General features: G+C 36.3%; 1 protein-coding gene across 4 annotated transcripts in view; it reads left to right on the forward strand.

Moving 5' to 3' along the window:
- ptpn4a (protein tyrosine phosphatase non-receptor type 4a) overlaps positions 1 to 12853 on the forward strand; it is a 59120-nt gene extending 46267 nt beyond the window's left edge. For 2 of the 4 annotated variants that reach the window (XR_001635528.1, XR_001635526.1), the window contains exons 16-28: positions 2658 to 2811; positions 5312 to 5395; positions 5484 to 5540; positions 5849 to 6005; positions 6658 to 6824; positions 7446 to 7536; positions 7621 to 7682; positions 7786 to 7932; positions 8060 to 8188; positions 8625 to 8773; positions 8903 to 9038; positions 10453 to 10736; positions 12458 to 12853. Coding sequence is in view for 1 of the 4 variants with exons in the window: in XM_016501796.1 (XP_016357282.1) it covers positions 2658 to 2811; positions 5312 to 5395; positions 5484 to 5540; positions 5849 to 6005; positions 6658 to 6824; positions 7446 to 7536; positions 7621 to 7682; positions 7786 to 7932; positions 8060 to 8188; positions 8625 to 8773; positions 8903 to 9038; positions 10453 to 10545 (1426 nt within the window). In the remaining 3 variants the exon portion in view is untranslated. Of the gene's footprint in view, positions 1 to 2657; positions 2812 to 5311; positions 5396 to 5483; positions 5541 to 5848; positions 6006 to 6657; positions 6825 to 7445; positions 7537 to 7620; positions 7683 to 7785; positions 7933 to 8059; positions 8189 to 8624; positions 8774 to 8902; positions 9039 to 10452; positions 12042 to 12457 lie in introns of those variants that run through there. The other 2 variants (XR_001635527.1, XM_016501796.1) reach the window with 2 other exon arrangements.
- Positions 12854 to 13417: the final 564 nt, after the last annotated feature.

The following is a 13417-nucleotide window of genomic DNA, read 5'->3' on the forward strand; positions in this document are numbered from 1 at the left end:
ACTTATTAACAGTGACTTGCTGCCACCTACTGGCAGTTTTAATTTCACATTTAAAGAACCTTTTTATTATTTAAATAATTTCAGATATCAGTATTCAACGTTTTATGTTTAATATATCAAAACATTATTTAAGCATTTGTAAAAATATGCCTTTGTAAAGGTAAATAAAAATATGCAGATTTAAGTATGTAAAATCCGATAGAACACTGATGAAAATATTGCTTCAGAATAAATTGTTTGCACCACCAAAAATCTTGGTGATGCGGTGCTTTTGTTGGGGATATTTTGCATGGAATATTGTCTTCTGATATGAGAAGTTCACTGTATATCTTAAATATAATTTATTACAGTGATGATATTTTGTTTTCTTTTTACGTTAAACACATTAAATATTACATATATGTATGTAATGTAATGTGTATTTCCATTACAGGTTTAGGTCTTAAATTTCATATAATGTGGTATTAAAAAGTCTTAAATTTAACTTGTTCATGTCTGTAGAAACCCTGGTTTCAGTCTTTACGCTGTTGTAGAAATGACCTGTTTACAGTGGTTGGTGTCACCACATAACCTGTCTGATAATGGGTGTGTGGCAAAAAAAAACAACTTATGTACTCAGATGTAACTGGTCAGAGTAATTTGACAGCACCTGCAGTGTCAGTCACAAAATAGTTTAAATGGATAGTTCACTTAAAAATGGAAATTCAGTCATTATTTACTCACTCTGATGTCATTCCAAACCCCTATGCATTTCTTTCTTCTGCAGAACACAAAAAAATAAGAATGTTGATAACCAACCAGTTTCAGTTCCCTTTGACTTTCATTGTATTTTTGTCCATATAAACGAAACAGTTTGGTTGTCAACATTCTTTAAAATATCTTCTTGTCTGTTAGACAGAACAAAAAGTCATACAGGTTTGGAACAACATGAGGGTGAGTAAATGATAACTGAATTTTCATTTTTGGGTGAATGTGGTTTAAGATTTTTATTAAGAGTTTGTGGTTCATTTGTGTGCGTTTTTAGAAAGTCTGGTGTTAGAATGTGACGTGATTATAGAATACATTATATTAGAAGGTATTTACTGCTGCCAGTTACATTTCTACATTTTTATAATGCTTGCAGTTTATTCATTCATACAAAAGTTTCTGTGTGTTTAAAACGTCTAAAGTTTCTAAAAATGCAAAATAGCATAACACCATGTCCTAACCAGCCACAGCTGCAATATGTAATTGTCAGTTGCTTTGTTTCTAATTCTTTGGCATTGCTGAGCTACCTGTATTCATATACTACAAATGTTGTTGTCTGTGTGATGAATTGCTTATGTTCTCTATTGTAATTTGATTTGGATAAAAGTATCTGTTAAATGCATACATGTCAATTGCTCTGGGTAGCCCTGCCCACAGTGAAATCTCATTAGTCCAACATCTGGTTCCATATGTGTGTAATACACATCAGATATGTGTTAGGACAAGGTGTGAAATCAATTTTCTTCACAACAAAGTTTGAGCATGAGTAATCACAGAAAATTTAAATGTAAAATAAACAGAAGAGGTGAGAGAAAAACAGTAATAGACACTTGGCATATCTTAGGGTCTGTGTCAGAGATGTTTATGGTATTAACGGTATACTATATGTGCCATCATTGTCATGATTTGATTTGCTTTGTTTAATTATATATCATTTAGAGGAACTGAGTATGCATGCCTATTTCCTAACACACAGATGTATGCATAGCTTATGATCCATAATGCTTTCTCTTCTGCTTTATCTTCCTGCACACCTAAAGAATAGACCAACATACATACATGCATGTAATTTGGGTCGTTGATAAAATGACACACACACACACACACAGCATATGCTTGTTTGTGTCTGTCACAGATCTAAATGAAGAAATAAACACCTGGTGCCCAAACTCAGAACCTGAAAGGACTTGCAGAATTCTGGTTTTGCAGTGTTTGTGAGTCTTTTTGACCGATTCATTAAAAAAATCAGCTCATAAGAATCATTTGTTTCAGAATCGGACTACATTGGTCGTGTTGTATGTGCCTGCTATCCGTAGATTAACAGACACTTGCTCTATGTAACCTTTGACCTGCTCAGGAGCTCTGTATAGGCATGATGTGTTCAGTTTGGGTCAGAGCGGTCACTTTCTGACACCATGCTGGGGTGAGAACACGACTTGAAATGAACACAAAAGCCAAATGGGGTCAGTGGGAGCCAACGCACACATGCAGACGTGCACACCCTTACGCCCTATATACAAACACACAGTCAGATACTCGTGACCCTACGTGGTGTAGTGTTCATTGGAAGTGTGTGTCCAGTTGTGAAAGCTAAAACACAAGTGTGTTGCATAATTCAGTGGTTCACTGGGTTGTCACAGTATAATGTTTTCAACTGAATGAAATGTATTGAGCTGAATTGTGCTGAACTGTCATTCATGTGTTGCATGAAAATGATGGTATTGGAGCCCTTTTATTAAAGGGATATTTCACCCTGAATGGAAAATTGACATTATTTACTTATGCTCGTGTCGATCCAAACATGTTTGACTCTCTTTTTATCTGTGAAACACAAAATGAGATGTTTTGAAGTATGGTTTTGATGCTCTTTCATTTATATATGTTTTTAAATTTCTTCCTTAATTTAATAGGTCTCCGGAAGGAGATGAAGGCCCGCCCCCCGCCCTCCCACCCAAACAGTCCAGGAAGAACCTGAGCCAGCTTATACTGTCCCACTCCCAACAGGACTTGGACAACCACATCAATCAAATGTACAATATCCCCATAGCAACAGACAAGGCCACGGTAAGAATACATCAACTGACTTGCTCAACCCAGACTGTCTGTGTGCTACTTTGTTGTTCCTCTCTCCAAAGTTGGCATTAATAGTCCTGCGTCCCTGCCTTCTATGGTACACCGCTGATGTGGTTGCACTTTCAAAAAGTAATAAAGCTCTTGGTGGTTTGGTTTATTGCACATAAATCATTTTCACTGCCTGAGTGTGTTAATATTTTTTATATTTTTATGTTCACATAACATAAAAACATAAAATAAGGAGGAGAATAAAAGATTAAATTTTATTTAAATTAGGGGTGAAAAAGCTAAGTTGTCTTCTGAAGCTGTTCAAACATGTGAATTGTTGGAAATTGTTTAAAGGGATAGTTTACCCAAAAATGAAAATCACCCCATGATTTACTTACCCTCAAGTCATCCTAGGTGTATATGACTTTCTTCTTTCAGATAAATCCAATTGGAGTTAAAAATGTCCTGGCTCTTCCAAGCTTTATAATGGCAGTGAATGGGTGTTATTTTTCAACAGTCCAAAAGAAGTCCAATAAAGTGTATCCATCCATCATAAAAAGTGTCCCACACGGCTTCGTCCTACATCATCTGCTTTTCCCTATAAACAACCACCGCACATTATCCGAACATTAAGCATTAACTGATAAGATTACAATATTAAATTGGTATTAAATAAATAATCGAATGGATGAGTGTCTGTGACCCTTTAAAAATACACACACACACACATACTGTATATATATATACATATATAATTATTATTTTTTTTTTAATTGATTTATTTTAACATATGCAAACAGCAGGATACAGAACAACAGATCAACAACAGAACCAGAATTCACACATATCTGAATTATCATGCACCTGCTGTGCTTCTGAGATCAAAGAAAAACAGAATAAAATACTATAAATAAAAAGAATAAAATAAATAGGCCAAAATATTTTTCACTTAAATAATGACAAAATGAAAACACACACTGAAACCTTTGATGCACTTTGAAGAACTGCATGTTTTCGTCAGGCATAAAAATAAATAGCAGGTCTGACTCAGTGCACAACTTGTGTGTTTTTTTTTTTTTTTTTTTTTTTTTTTTTTTTTAATCAATCATCGTGTCAACATGCTGTGGGGGCATAGTCTGAAGCGCAGCCTGTTTCGTGGCAGAAAACACAGTTTTTTTGTTATCAATCATAGACATGAACGCAATGGCCAATCAGAGGTGTTTACGTTAGAATCCACTCACCGCTCATAAGGCTGGACTTTTGCTCAGTGTTTCTGAGTTGTGCACGCTCGCGAATCCTCTCATTAGAACAAACAAAATGTACACACTATGTAAATAAGAGATTAATTGTGCAGTAGTGTAGAGTTTCATTGAATATAACGGAACTTTGTGAGATCGCTTAGAACTGAGATGAGTGACAGCTTTTTAATGATTATAAGGGGGAGCGCTATTTGCGCGCTTTCTAGGCTATAACCCATTCAGAATTCATTCACCCACAGATTCACTCTGATAATCATTTATCCAATATTGCCTTTTTCCATTGTGTTGCCTTTACTACTTCAGTTAAGTGAAAGTGGAGCAGGTGATTGCGCAGCGAAATATGTAGGCACGTGTGGTTGCACGTATCAACACGCCCCCGTGAGTTAACAAATATGAATAGAATACTTTTCTTTAACAATGCAGCAAACATAAAAAAAAATGGAATTTTTTTTTTTTTTAAACCTTTCAAACTGTTTAACTGATAGTATTAATCGGTCAAAGTACTTACTTTAGGTTAACAGTTAAATGGTCAATATGAGCTTCCCTACCTAGGATGCCTTGAGGGGGTAATCATGGGGTAATTTTCATTTTTGGGTGAACTGTCCCTTTAATTTCCGTTGATAAGAGTTTTAGATTTTGGGGGGGCATAATGGCCTTAAAAGGATAATTCACTCAAAAATGAAAATTCTGTTATTTTCTGTCGTACTCACCTGTAAGTTGTTCCAAACCTGTATAAGTTTCTTTCTTCTGTTTAACATAAAATATATTTTGTAGAAAGTGGATATCCAAACAGTTGTTTGACTTCCATAGTATGGGGAAAAAAAATACAATGGAAGTCAATGGGGACCAGAAACTGCTTACCCACATTCTTCAAAATATCTTCTTTTGTGTTAAGCAGAAAAAAGAAACTCATACAGGTTTGGAACAACTTGAGGATGAGTAAATAATGACAGAATTAAAATTTTTGGGTGAACTATCCCTTTAAGTAGCTTCACCTGATCTCTGAAGGTTTACATGTCAGTGTGCAAATAAAACTAGGAAGATCTTAAACAATGACTTGAAACATGTTTGAACAGACAGTCAGAAATGTATGAAGGTGCCTAGTCATACACTGCTTTAAATGCAAAATTCAATGCAAATTAGCTAAAACCATTGAAATGTGCTGTTTTAAATGATTAAAATTAGAACAGAGAAATTGACATGCAAATGTTGACATTATTGTAATTTTTTTCTCACATTTTTAGCCCAACGGAGTCATTCCTCATGACAATCTTGTCCTGATCAAGATGAAACCGGATGAGAATGGGAGATTTGGGTTTAATGTGAAGGTAAATGCTCTGCATCTCTCATTTTCTGTGACTGATTGTTGAAGATTTAATGATTCCATATGAAATCACCTCTCTCTCTCCTTTTTAGGGCGGCTCTGATCAGAAGATGCCCATTATCGTGTCTCGAGTAGCGCCTGGAACATCGGTATGTTTAATAGGCTGTTTATTGTCATAAATACTGTGGTATTGCCTTTTATAGGGCAGCTGGGATTATAGTTGAAGACAATAAAAACTGATTCATTAAAGAGTGACCCCTATAGGATTAGCAGTGAACTGTCCTGTATTGAAGGATTTATGCTGCTTTCCGTTCAAAATTGGATATGGGTTGGATTTTCCTACTTGATATTTCTTAATTGATTTAAGAATAATCAAAATAATGCATTGAAACCTAATTTGTCATCTAATGGCAAGTACTTTGAATTTCGTCATCTTCTTTGTGTGTCTTCTCTCTAGGCTGATTTGTGTGTGCCTCGACTGAATGAGGGCGATCAGGTTGTGCTGATCAACGGTCGAGATATTGCAGAGCACACGCATGATCAGGTGGTCATGTTCATCAAGGCCAGCTGTGAGAGCCACTCGGGGGAGCTCATCCTGTTGGTGCGACCCAATGGTGAGTACTGGTCTGATTCATTCACTAGTCTTTGATGCCTTCAAGTCACGTAGAAATAACTACAAGACCGTTCAAAATTTGGAGTTGTATGACTTTTTAAATGTTTTTGAAAGAAGTCTCTGATGCTCACCAATGCTGCACTATTTTGTAAAAAAAACACATAAAAACAGTAATATTGTGAAATTGTATTAAAATTATTGGTCTGGTGTAACATAATCCTTTAGGAAATCATTCTAATATGCTAATTTGGAAACAATTTTTATTATTATCAGTGTTGACTTTATCAAAGTCTTTACTGTCACATCAATTTATCCTAGCTGAATAAAAGTATTAATTTCTTTAAAAAAAAGTCTTATCCCAAACATTTGAATGGTAATTTACAATATAAGTTCACATGAACACCATTAAAATGAAGTAAATACTAGGGATATCTAGGTATTTACACTAAAATCTTTTTTAGCTGGGATGTGCTGATTACATAATCATTTTATTAAGACCAAAATCACTTTAAATGCACACATTATAATTAACATTTCCAAACTTAAGAATAAAGGTAGCATTTGATTTAATGTATTCACTTTTTATGGCTTGTTGGAGTAAAATTATTTCCAGTTCTGTGGATTTATCACACATTTATACTCTCCTTGCGTAGCTATCTACGATGTAGTTGAGGAGAAATTGGAGACAGAGCCAGATTTTCAGTACATCCCAGAGAAATCTCCCACAGACCCATCACAGCTGGACCAGGACGCCTGGAGGGACTCAATGCTGCAGTTAAAGGAGGGTCTCAACAGTGTTACTATGCTGGCCCAGTTTGATGTGAGTTAACAAACTGATTCTGGAACAAATCAAAAGTTTTTACTCCATAAATGATTACAAATAGTGAGCACCATGATCATTTGTCTTTTGTTCTCCTTGGTAAAAGAGCGGTTCAAGTTCATATTTAATTGTTTATCTAAATTGCTCATTTACAGCATGCTCTGAAATCCACAGCAGTTCAGTTCAGGATGCGGTCATATCAAAAGAACTTCCTATTACTTCCTGTCTTTCATCTGGGAGCCCTAATATCTTCCTTTTAGTGTGTCTTGTGTTTGTGAATATGTTGTTCAAAATGTGTAATATATGACTCAAGGAGACATGTTCCTATATAAAACTTGTCAACAAACCACTGTAGAATTCAAGATACTAGTTCTACAGTGCAGAAATATACATTATTTATGCGTTGAAAATGCCTCCCTGCTATGAAGTATTCAGTTTTGGTTAGATTTACTGTCAGTATGCCAGATTTCTCTGTTTTGTGAGGGAAATTCATGTATGAAATTCATAAAAGTTAAATAAAAGTTGAAAGGAAGGTTTGAATACTTAAAGATGAGTGTCTGTTAATGAGTTTTCATTCATTGGGATTTTTGTAGACTGACTGACTTCCTTTTTATTTTAAAGCAACTGTATCGGAAAAGGCCTGGAATGACAATGTCATGTGCCAAATTACCTCAGAATCTTTCTAAAAACCGCTACAGAGACATCTCACCTTGTGAGTATTGCTGCATACCATTGCTTTTTATTAACAACCAGTGGAAGTGATAAAACATGAAATGGTTTGTTGTTTTCTTGTCAGATGATGCAACTAGGGTCATCTTGAAAGGCACAGATGACTACATCAATGCAAATTACATCAATGTAAGTGACTCATAATTATTTTATCTCCACCAAATTCAAACATGCAAGGAATGATGGATTGTGATTAATAGCCCCTCGTAATGTTGTTTTGTCATGTTCGCAGATGGAAATTCCTGCCTCCAGTCTCATAAACCGCTATATCGCCTGCCAGGGGCCGCTGCCCAATACGTGCCCGGATTTCTGGCAGATGACGTGGGAGCAGGGCTCCTCTTTGGTAGTCATGCTCACTACTCAGGTCGAGAGAGGACGTGTATGTATATCTTGATCTTTGACATTGTAACTGTGATGGTTTTATTTTAACAAAGGAACTATTAATTGTAATCAATCTTTTCTTAAATTTTCTTGAGCTTACGTCAATTGATCCCTTTCTACCACAGGTGAAGTGCCATCAGTACTGGCCGAACCCCTCAGGTAGCGCTACATACGGCGGCTTTCAGGTTTCCTGTCAGACTGAGGAAGGAAACTCTGCTTTCTTGGTTAGGGATATGAATCTTACTCACATTGAGGTGAGTTGTATTACAGATTTGCATGTGAACAGTCTGAGTATATTGTTAATTTGACTTGAACCATACAATGTTGCAGTTCTTGAGAAAGTTACCAAATTGATGTTTTGATAGTTCACCTAAAAATACAAATTTGTCATTTACTCACCTTCATGTCATTCTGTATGACTTTTTTGTTCTGTGGAACACAAAAAAAAGGATATTCTGAAGAAAGTTGGTAACCAGTTTTGCTACCCATTGTATGGGTAATTGTATGGACAAAAACATCAAAATATAATCTTTTATGTTCTACAGACAAAATAAAGTTTTGTAATGACATAAGGGTGAGTAAATGATAACATCATTTTCATTTTTGGGCACTTGGCAAATGTTTCGTTTGTCATGATCCCATTATAACAGTGTCATTTTGTGTTTGTTGCTTTGTTGTGTGTACTTCTAGAGTGGGGAAAGCAGGGAATTGACCCAAATCCAGTACCTGGCATGGCCTGATCATGGTGTACCAGATGACTCAACGGACTTCTTGGATTTCGTTGCTCTGGTCCGAAGTAAACGAGCTGGGAAGGACGAGCCTGTTGTGGTCCATTGCAGGTCATTCATATGTCTATATCACAAAGTAGTTTCTAAATGTAGTTATCCAAAGTGAATTACAGTGTAATCAAGTGTTGGCTTACCATTTCCCCTTTTTATCCCTCCCCCTCGCCCTCTTCCATATCCCAGCGCTGGGATTGGCCGGACGGGAGTGCTCATCACCATGGAGACGGCAATGTGTCTGATGGAGTGCGGCCAGCCGGTGTATCCATTAGAAATTGTGAGAACTATGCGGGATCAGAGGGCCATGATGATTCAGACTCCTGTAAGTCCTGCCCACCTTCTTTCTACCTGTCATTGCCTCCGTCAGTCAACTATTGGGGGTTTGTTTTTGGCTTTCTGCCGTCAGTTGTTGGGAAGAGGCGGAATACTACACAGCTAATGATGACATGTTAAATAAACAACAAAAAATATATTTGTGACATTTTCACTCACATGTAAAATGCAGCAGCTCCACATATATAGAAGAAGGAGAGTTGCTGTAGCAGGGGGTCTTGTCTAGGCTGGGACTCCCAGAGCCTGAGACAATGATGCAGCTGTGATTCCAGCATGATCTGTTGTACTTTAATGAGGCCTGTCTGTCCAGAGGCTGCTGACCATGAGACCTAACTAATTAGACAGCAGGAAGGAGAAAGGGCTGATGCTCAGTTCATTAGTGGTGTTACGAAGGCATCACTTTTTCTATTGGTCATCCACTACCATTCAAATGTTTGTGGTCAGTAAATTGTTTTTGAAAGAAATTAATACTTTTATTCAGCAAGGATGCATTTAAGTGATCAAACTGACAGAAAAGACATTTTATTATTTAAAAAAAATCTGTTTCAAATGAATGCTTTGGACTTGCATTAGGCACTTGGCAAATGTTAATTTTGAACTCAGGATCTTGTTTGCAGTGTTTCATTTGTCATGATCCCATTATAACGGTGTCATTTTGTGTTTGTTGCTTTGTTGTGTGTGCGGTTAAGAGTGGGGAAAGCAGGGAATTGACCCAAGTCCAGTTTGAAACAAAGAATTTATGCTTTTTTTGAATCACGATTTCCACAAAAATATTAAGCAGCACATCTGTTTTTAAAATTGATAATAATGTGTAAAATGTTTTTCAGCACTAAATCAGCATATTAGAATGATTTCTGAAGAATCATGATACAATGAAGACTGGAGTAATGGCTGCTGAAAATGTAACTTTACCATCACAGGAATAAATTACATTTTAAAATATATAAAAAAATTATATTTTAAATTGTAATGTATAGCAATATTATTGTTTTTGTGACTTTTATTTTTTGATCAAATAACTGCAGCCTTGATGTGCATAAGAGACTGCTTTCAAAAACATTTGTACGTGATTTTTTTGTATTATTTTGAACATGTATAGGAGAGATCTGCTGTTTCTTTGGCTTCACTTGGTGAATGATTTTGAAGGATGGACCTGAACTTTTTTGACTTTCATTTTTTCCTGTCCACATCTTATTATCTGCTTCTTAACATGCAAACATGTCTTTTGGTTTGTTCCATGGTGGTTTTATGTGCATTCTCCCGGCTCTTTCTCTCACTCACAGACACTGTGAATTATTTTCTCATCCCAGTTTCTCATACTGCAATCACGTTTAGCTGCTTTTGCATGATAGACTGACACGTCTTCCATTCACCATGACTTCCCCTCTGTTCTGTCTTCTCAGAGCCAGTTCAAGTTTGTGTGTGAGGCCATACTGAAGGTTTACGAGGAGGGCCTGGTGAAACCACTCGTGTCCACGCTGTACGAATCCAACTAATGCAATGCCAGCTTTTCCCGAAAATGATGCTGAAATTCACTTCTTCACATAGTGATATCACAGCTCCATGTCAGAGCGATGGAGAAGTATCTCGAGCCAGGAACATAGGACATAAACCAAGCACTGCTGCACTTTACGATGGCAAGAGACTATATGCCAGGCTTCAACGAGGAGAGAAAAAACTAACAAAGGTGAATTAGGTACTTGTTGGGACTTTGAGTGTTCAGGGTTTTAACAGATATATATGTTAATAATGAATATAGTGGAGATTGCTGGTGCCATATGTGTGTAAGGGCAGGCCCGTAAATGAATGAGTGTTTTTATATGTGGTCACCTCTTATTTGGAGACAAACAACACCCACAAATCAATTCACATCCAGGCCTGTGCTGCAGATGAACATTTGTATTTTTATTAGAAATATTTATTGTTTTAGTTTCAATATTGAGCCCTGCTCATTCAACATAAGAAACTACTTACAAAACGGTTTTCTTACGACAATGATCATTTTTCCTGTTTGCTTTGTTATCCTTTTTTGGCGCAGATTGAAAATCATTTTTATTTATTTTTCCTGTCAAACTGAAATGCTGGACTTTGAAGCACTTTGCAGTACAGCTGTGATGCAAGATATCAGTTTGGTCTCTCAAGCAGAAGTTAAAAGAATACAAAAATGAAAATATTGTGATTTTTTTTTTTTTACTCACCCATGTGTCTTTCCAAACCCATATGATGCTCTTTCGTTGGTGGAGTGCAAAAGATGTTTTGAAAAATGTTGGTGCTGCTCTTTTCCATACAGTACAGTGAAAGCTTACAAGATGAAAAAATACCATAATATTCACTATATTCCAAATCTTCTGAAATCAAACAATAGCTTTGTGTGAGGAAAAAAATGAAATTTAACTTTAATTACTAAACATATTCCTCCCAGGTATTATTTCCTCAACTTGACACAGTTATGAAATACAAGAACCAGCAAGACTGTAGAATAATAAATTCAGGGCCACCAAACCACAGAAATGAACATATAGCAGATTCCTTTAAAATTAGATTGATTATTATTTTTATACACTCCTCTGGTGTTGTATTATAAGAAGAGTGTCATTTAGAAATTTGATCTGCCCAGAGGCAAACATTCCCTGAAAGAATAAACTCTGTCCTTACTATTTAAAATCAGATATTCGATTAAAAGTGCTTTTTGTGTTGTTGTTAAATCTAAATGTTACACACCATAGTGTGTCAAATGCAGTACCGTGTTGGAGGATCAAATTGGAGTTTGTTTATGGTTGACCAGTTTATTTCTTGTAGCAGACTGCACCCGCAAATTATCCCGCAAGCTAAGAGTGTGTCCAGTATGTGTGTTGTGATAGTCCTGTATGTTTCTGATGTCTGTATGTGCAAGTGTGTTTTATAGTACTGTTGTGTGAATGTGAGAGCCCAAATCACATGTTTAGGGTTGATCTAGGCCTGGTTCAACACATTAGAGCTGGTGTCTGGTTCAGGCTGTATTATAAGAAGAGTGTCATTTAGAAATTTGATCTGCCCAGAGGCAAGCATTGGAATAAACATTGGAGTTTGTTTATGGTTGACCAGTTTATTTCTTGTAGCAGACTGCACCCGCAAATTATCCCGCAAGCTAAGAGTGTGTCCAGTATGTGTGTTGTGATAGTCCTGTATGTTTCTGATGTCTGTATGTGCAAGTGTGTTTTATAGTACTGTTGTGTGAATGTGAGAGCCCAAATCACATGTTTAGGGTTGATCTAGGCCTGGTTCAACACATTAGAGCTGGTGTCTGGTTCAGGCTGTCTGATTTTTAGTTTATTTAATTGAGCCCTAGTTTTATGAGCAGTCTTTGTTTAGAAGCCATCATATTAACATTGTTAAACTCTCAAATTAAATTTTTGACCCATTGCCCAGTTTCACAGGTCATCTCTAGTTGAATGCCGAGTTGAATCCATGCCTGTACTCTTTGTAAGTTACTGTCTACTTTTACAGTCAATCATATGACGTTTCTTTGTGGTCATAATTGCTGGAGAACCTTGGTTTTAGGACCAAATAATTCCATTCTATGCTCAACAGGTTACAGGTTTTACCAAAATACATTTATAACAGGAATATGGCATGGAAATGGGAGAAACTACATGCCTCCTGCCTTGTGGGACAGCACTTTTTCAACAAAGATGTACAATTGTAGACTGGTGTTAATGTTTTATTTGCTGCAAAAAACAGGAAGGTCAAGTTGTGCCACTTGTCCATTTTTATGAAAATATTATAAAGTGTACATACAATGTTGTATATTAAAAAGAAAATCTTTAAAATAAAAGTAAGGTGTGTGATCTGGGTTGTTTTTGCATGTGATATATATTGTTTTTAATTACATTGTACATTTGAATTCCTTCTTTGAAGATATTGGCAGGGAGGAAAGTCTTTGAAGCTGCAGCAGTTCCAAGCCCTCGGTAAACCAGTGGGTGGTGCTGTTGTTAAAAAGAAAATCTTTAAAATAAAGTAAGGTGTGTGATCTGGGTTGTTTTTGTATGTGATATATATTGTTTTTAATTACATTGTACATTTGAATTCCTTCTTTGAAGATATTGGCAGGGAGGAAAGTCTTTGAAGCTGCAGCAGTTCCAAGCCCTCGGTAAACCAGTGGGTGGTGCTGTTGGGGGAAAAAATAAATAAACAAATACAGAGCACCTTTAAGCACCTGACGTTTTGAGGGCTGAAAATAAGATCTAGAAAATAAGGATCTTTTGCTGGCCCAGATGAGCAAGTAGTTTAGATTTACCCAAGCCTTTATATTTTTAGAAATGTTTCATATTTTTTATATGCCACATTTAAATATGTTTGGCCTTGTGTACGTGTGTTTACATGCGTTTT

The sequence above is a fragment of the Sinocyclocheilus anshuiensis genome, unplaced genomic scaffold (genome assembly GCF_001515605.1).
Source record: "Sinocyclocheilus anshuiensis isolate Anshui unplaced genomic scaffold, SAMN03320099.WGS_v1.1 scaffold1404, whole genome shotgun sequence".
Taxonomy (NCBI): Eukaryota; Metazoa; Chordata; class Actinopteri; order Cypriniformes; family Cyprinidae; genus Sinocyclocheilus; species Sinocyclocheilus anshuiensis.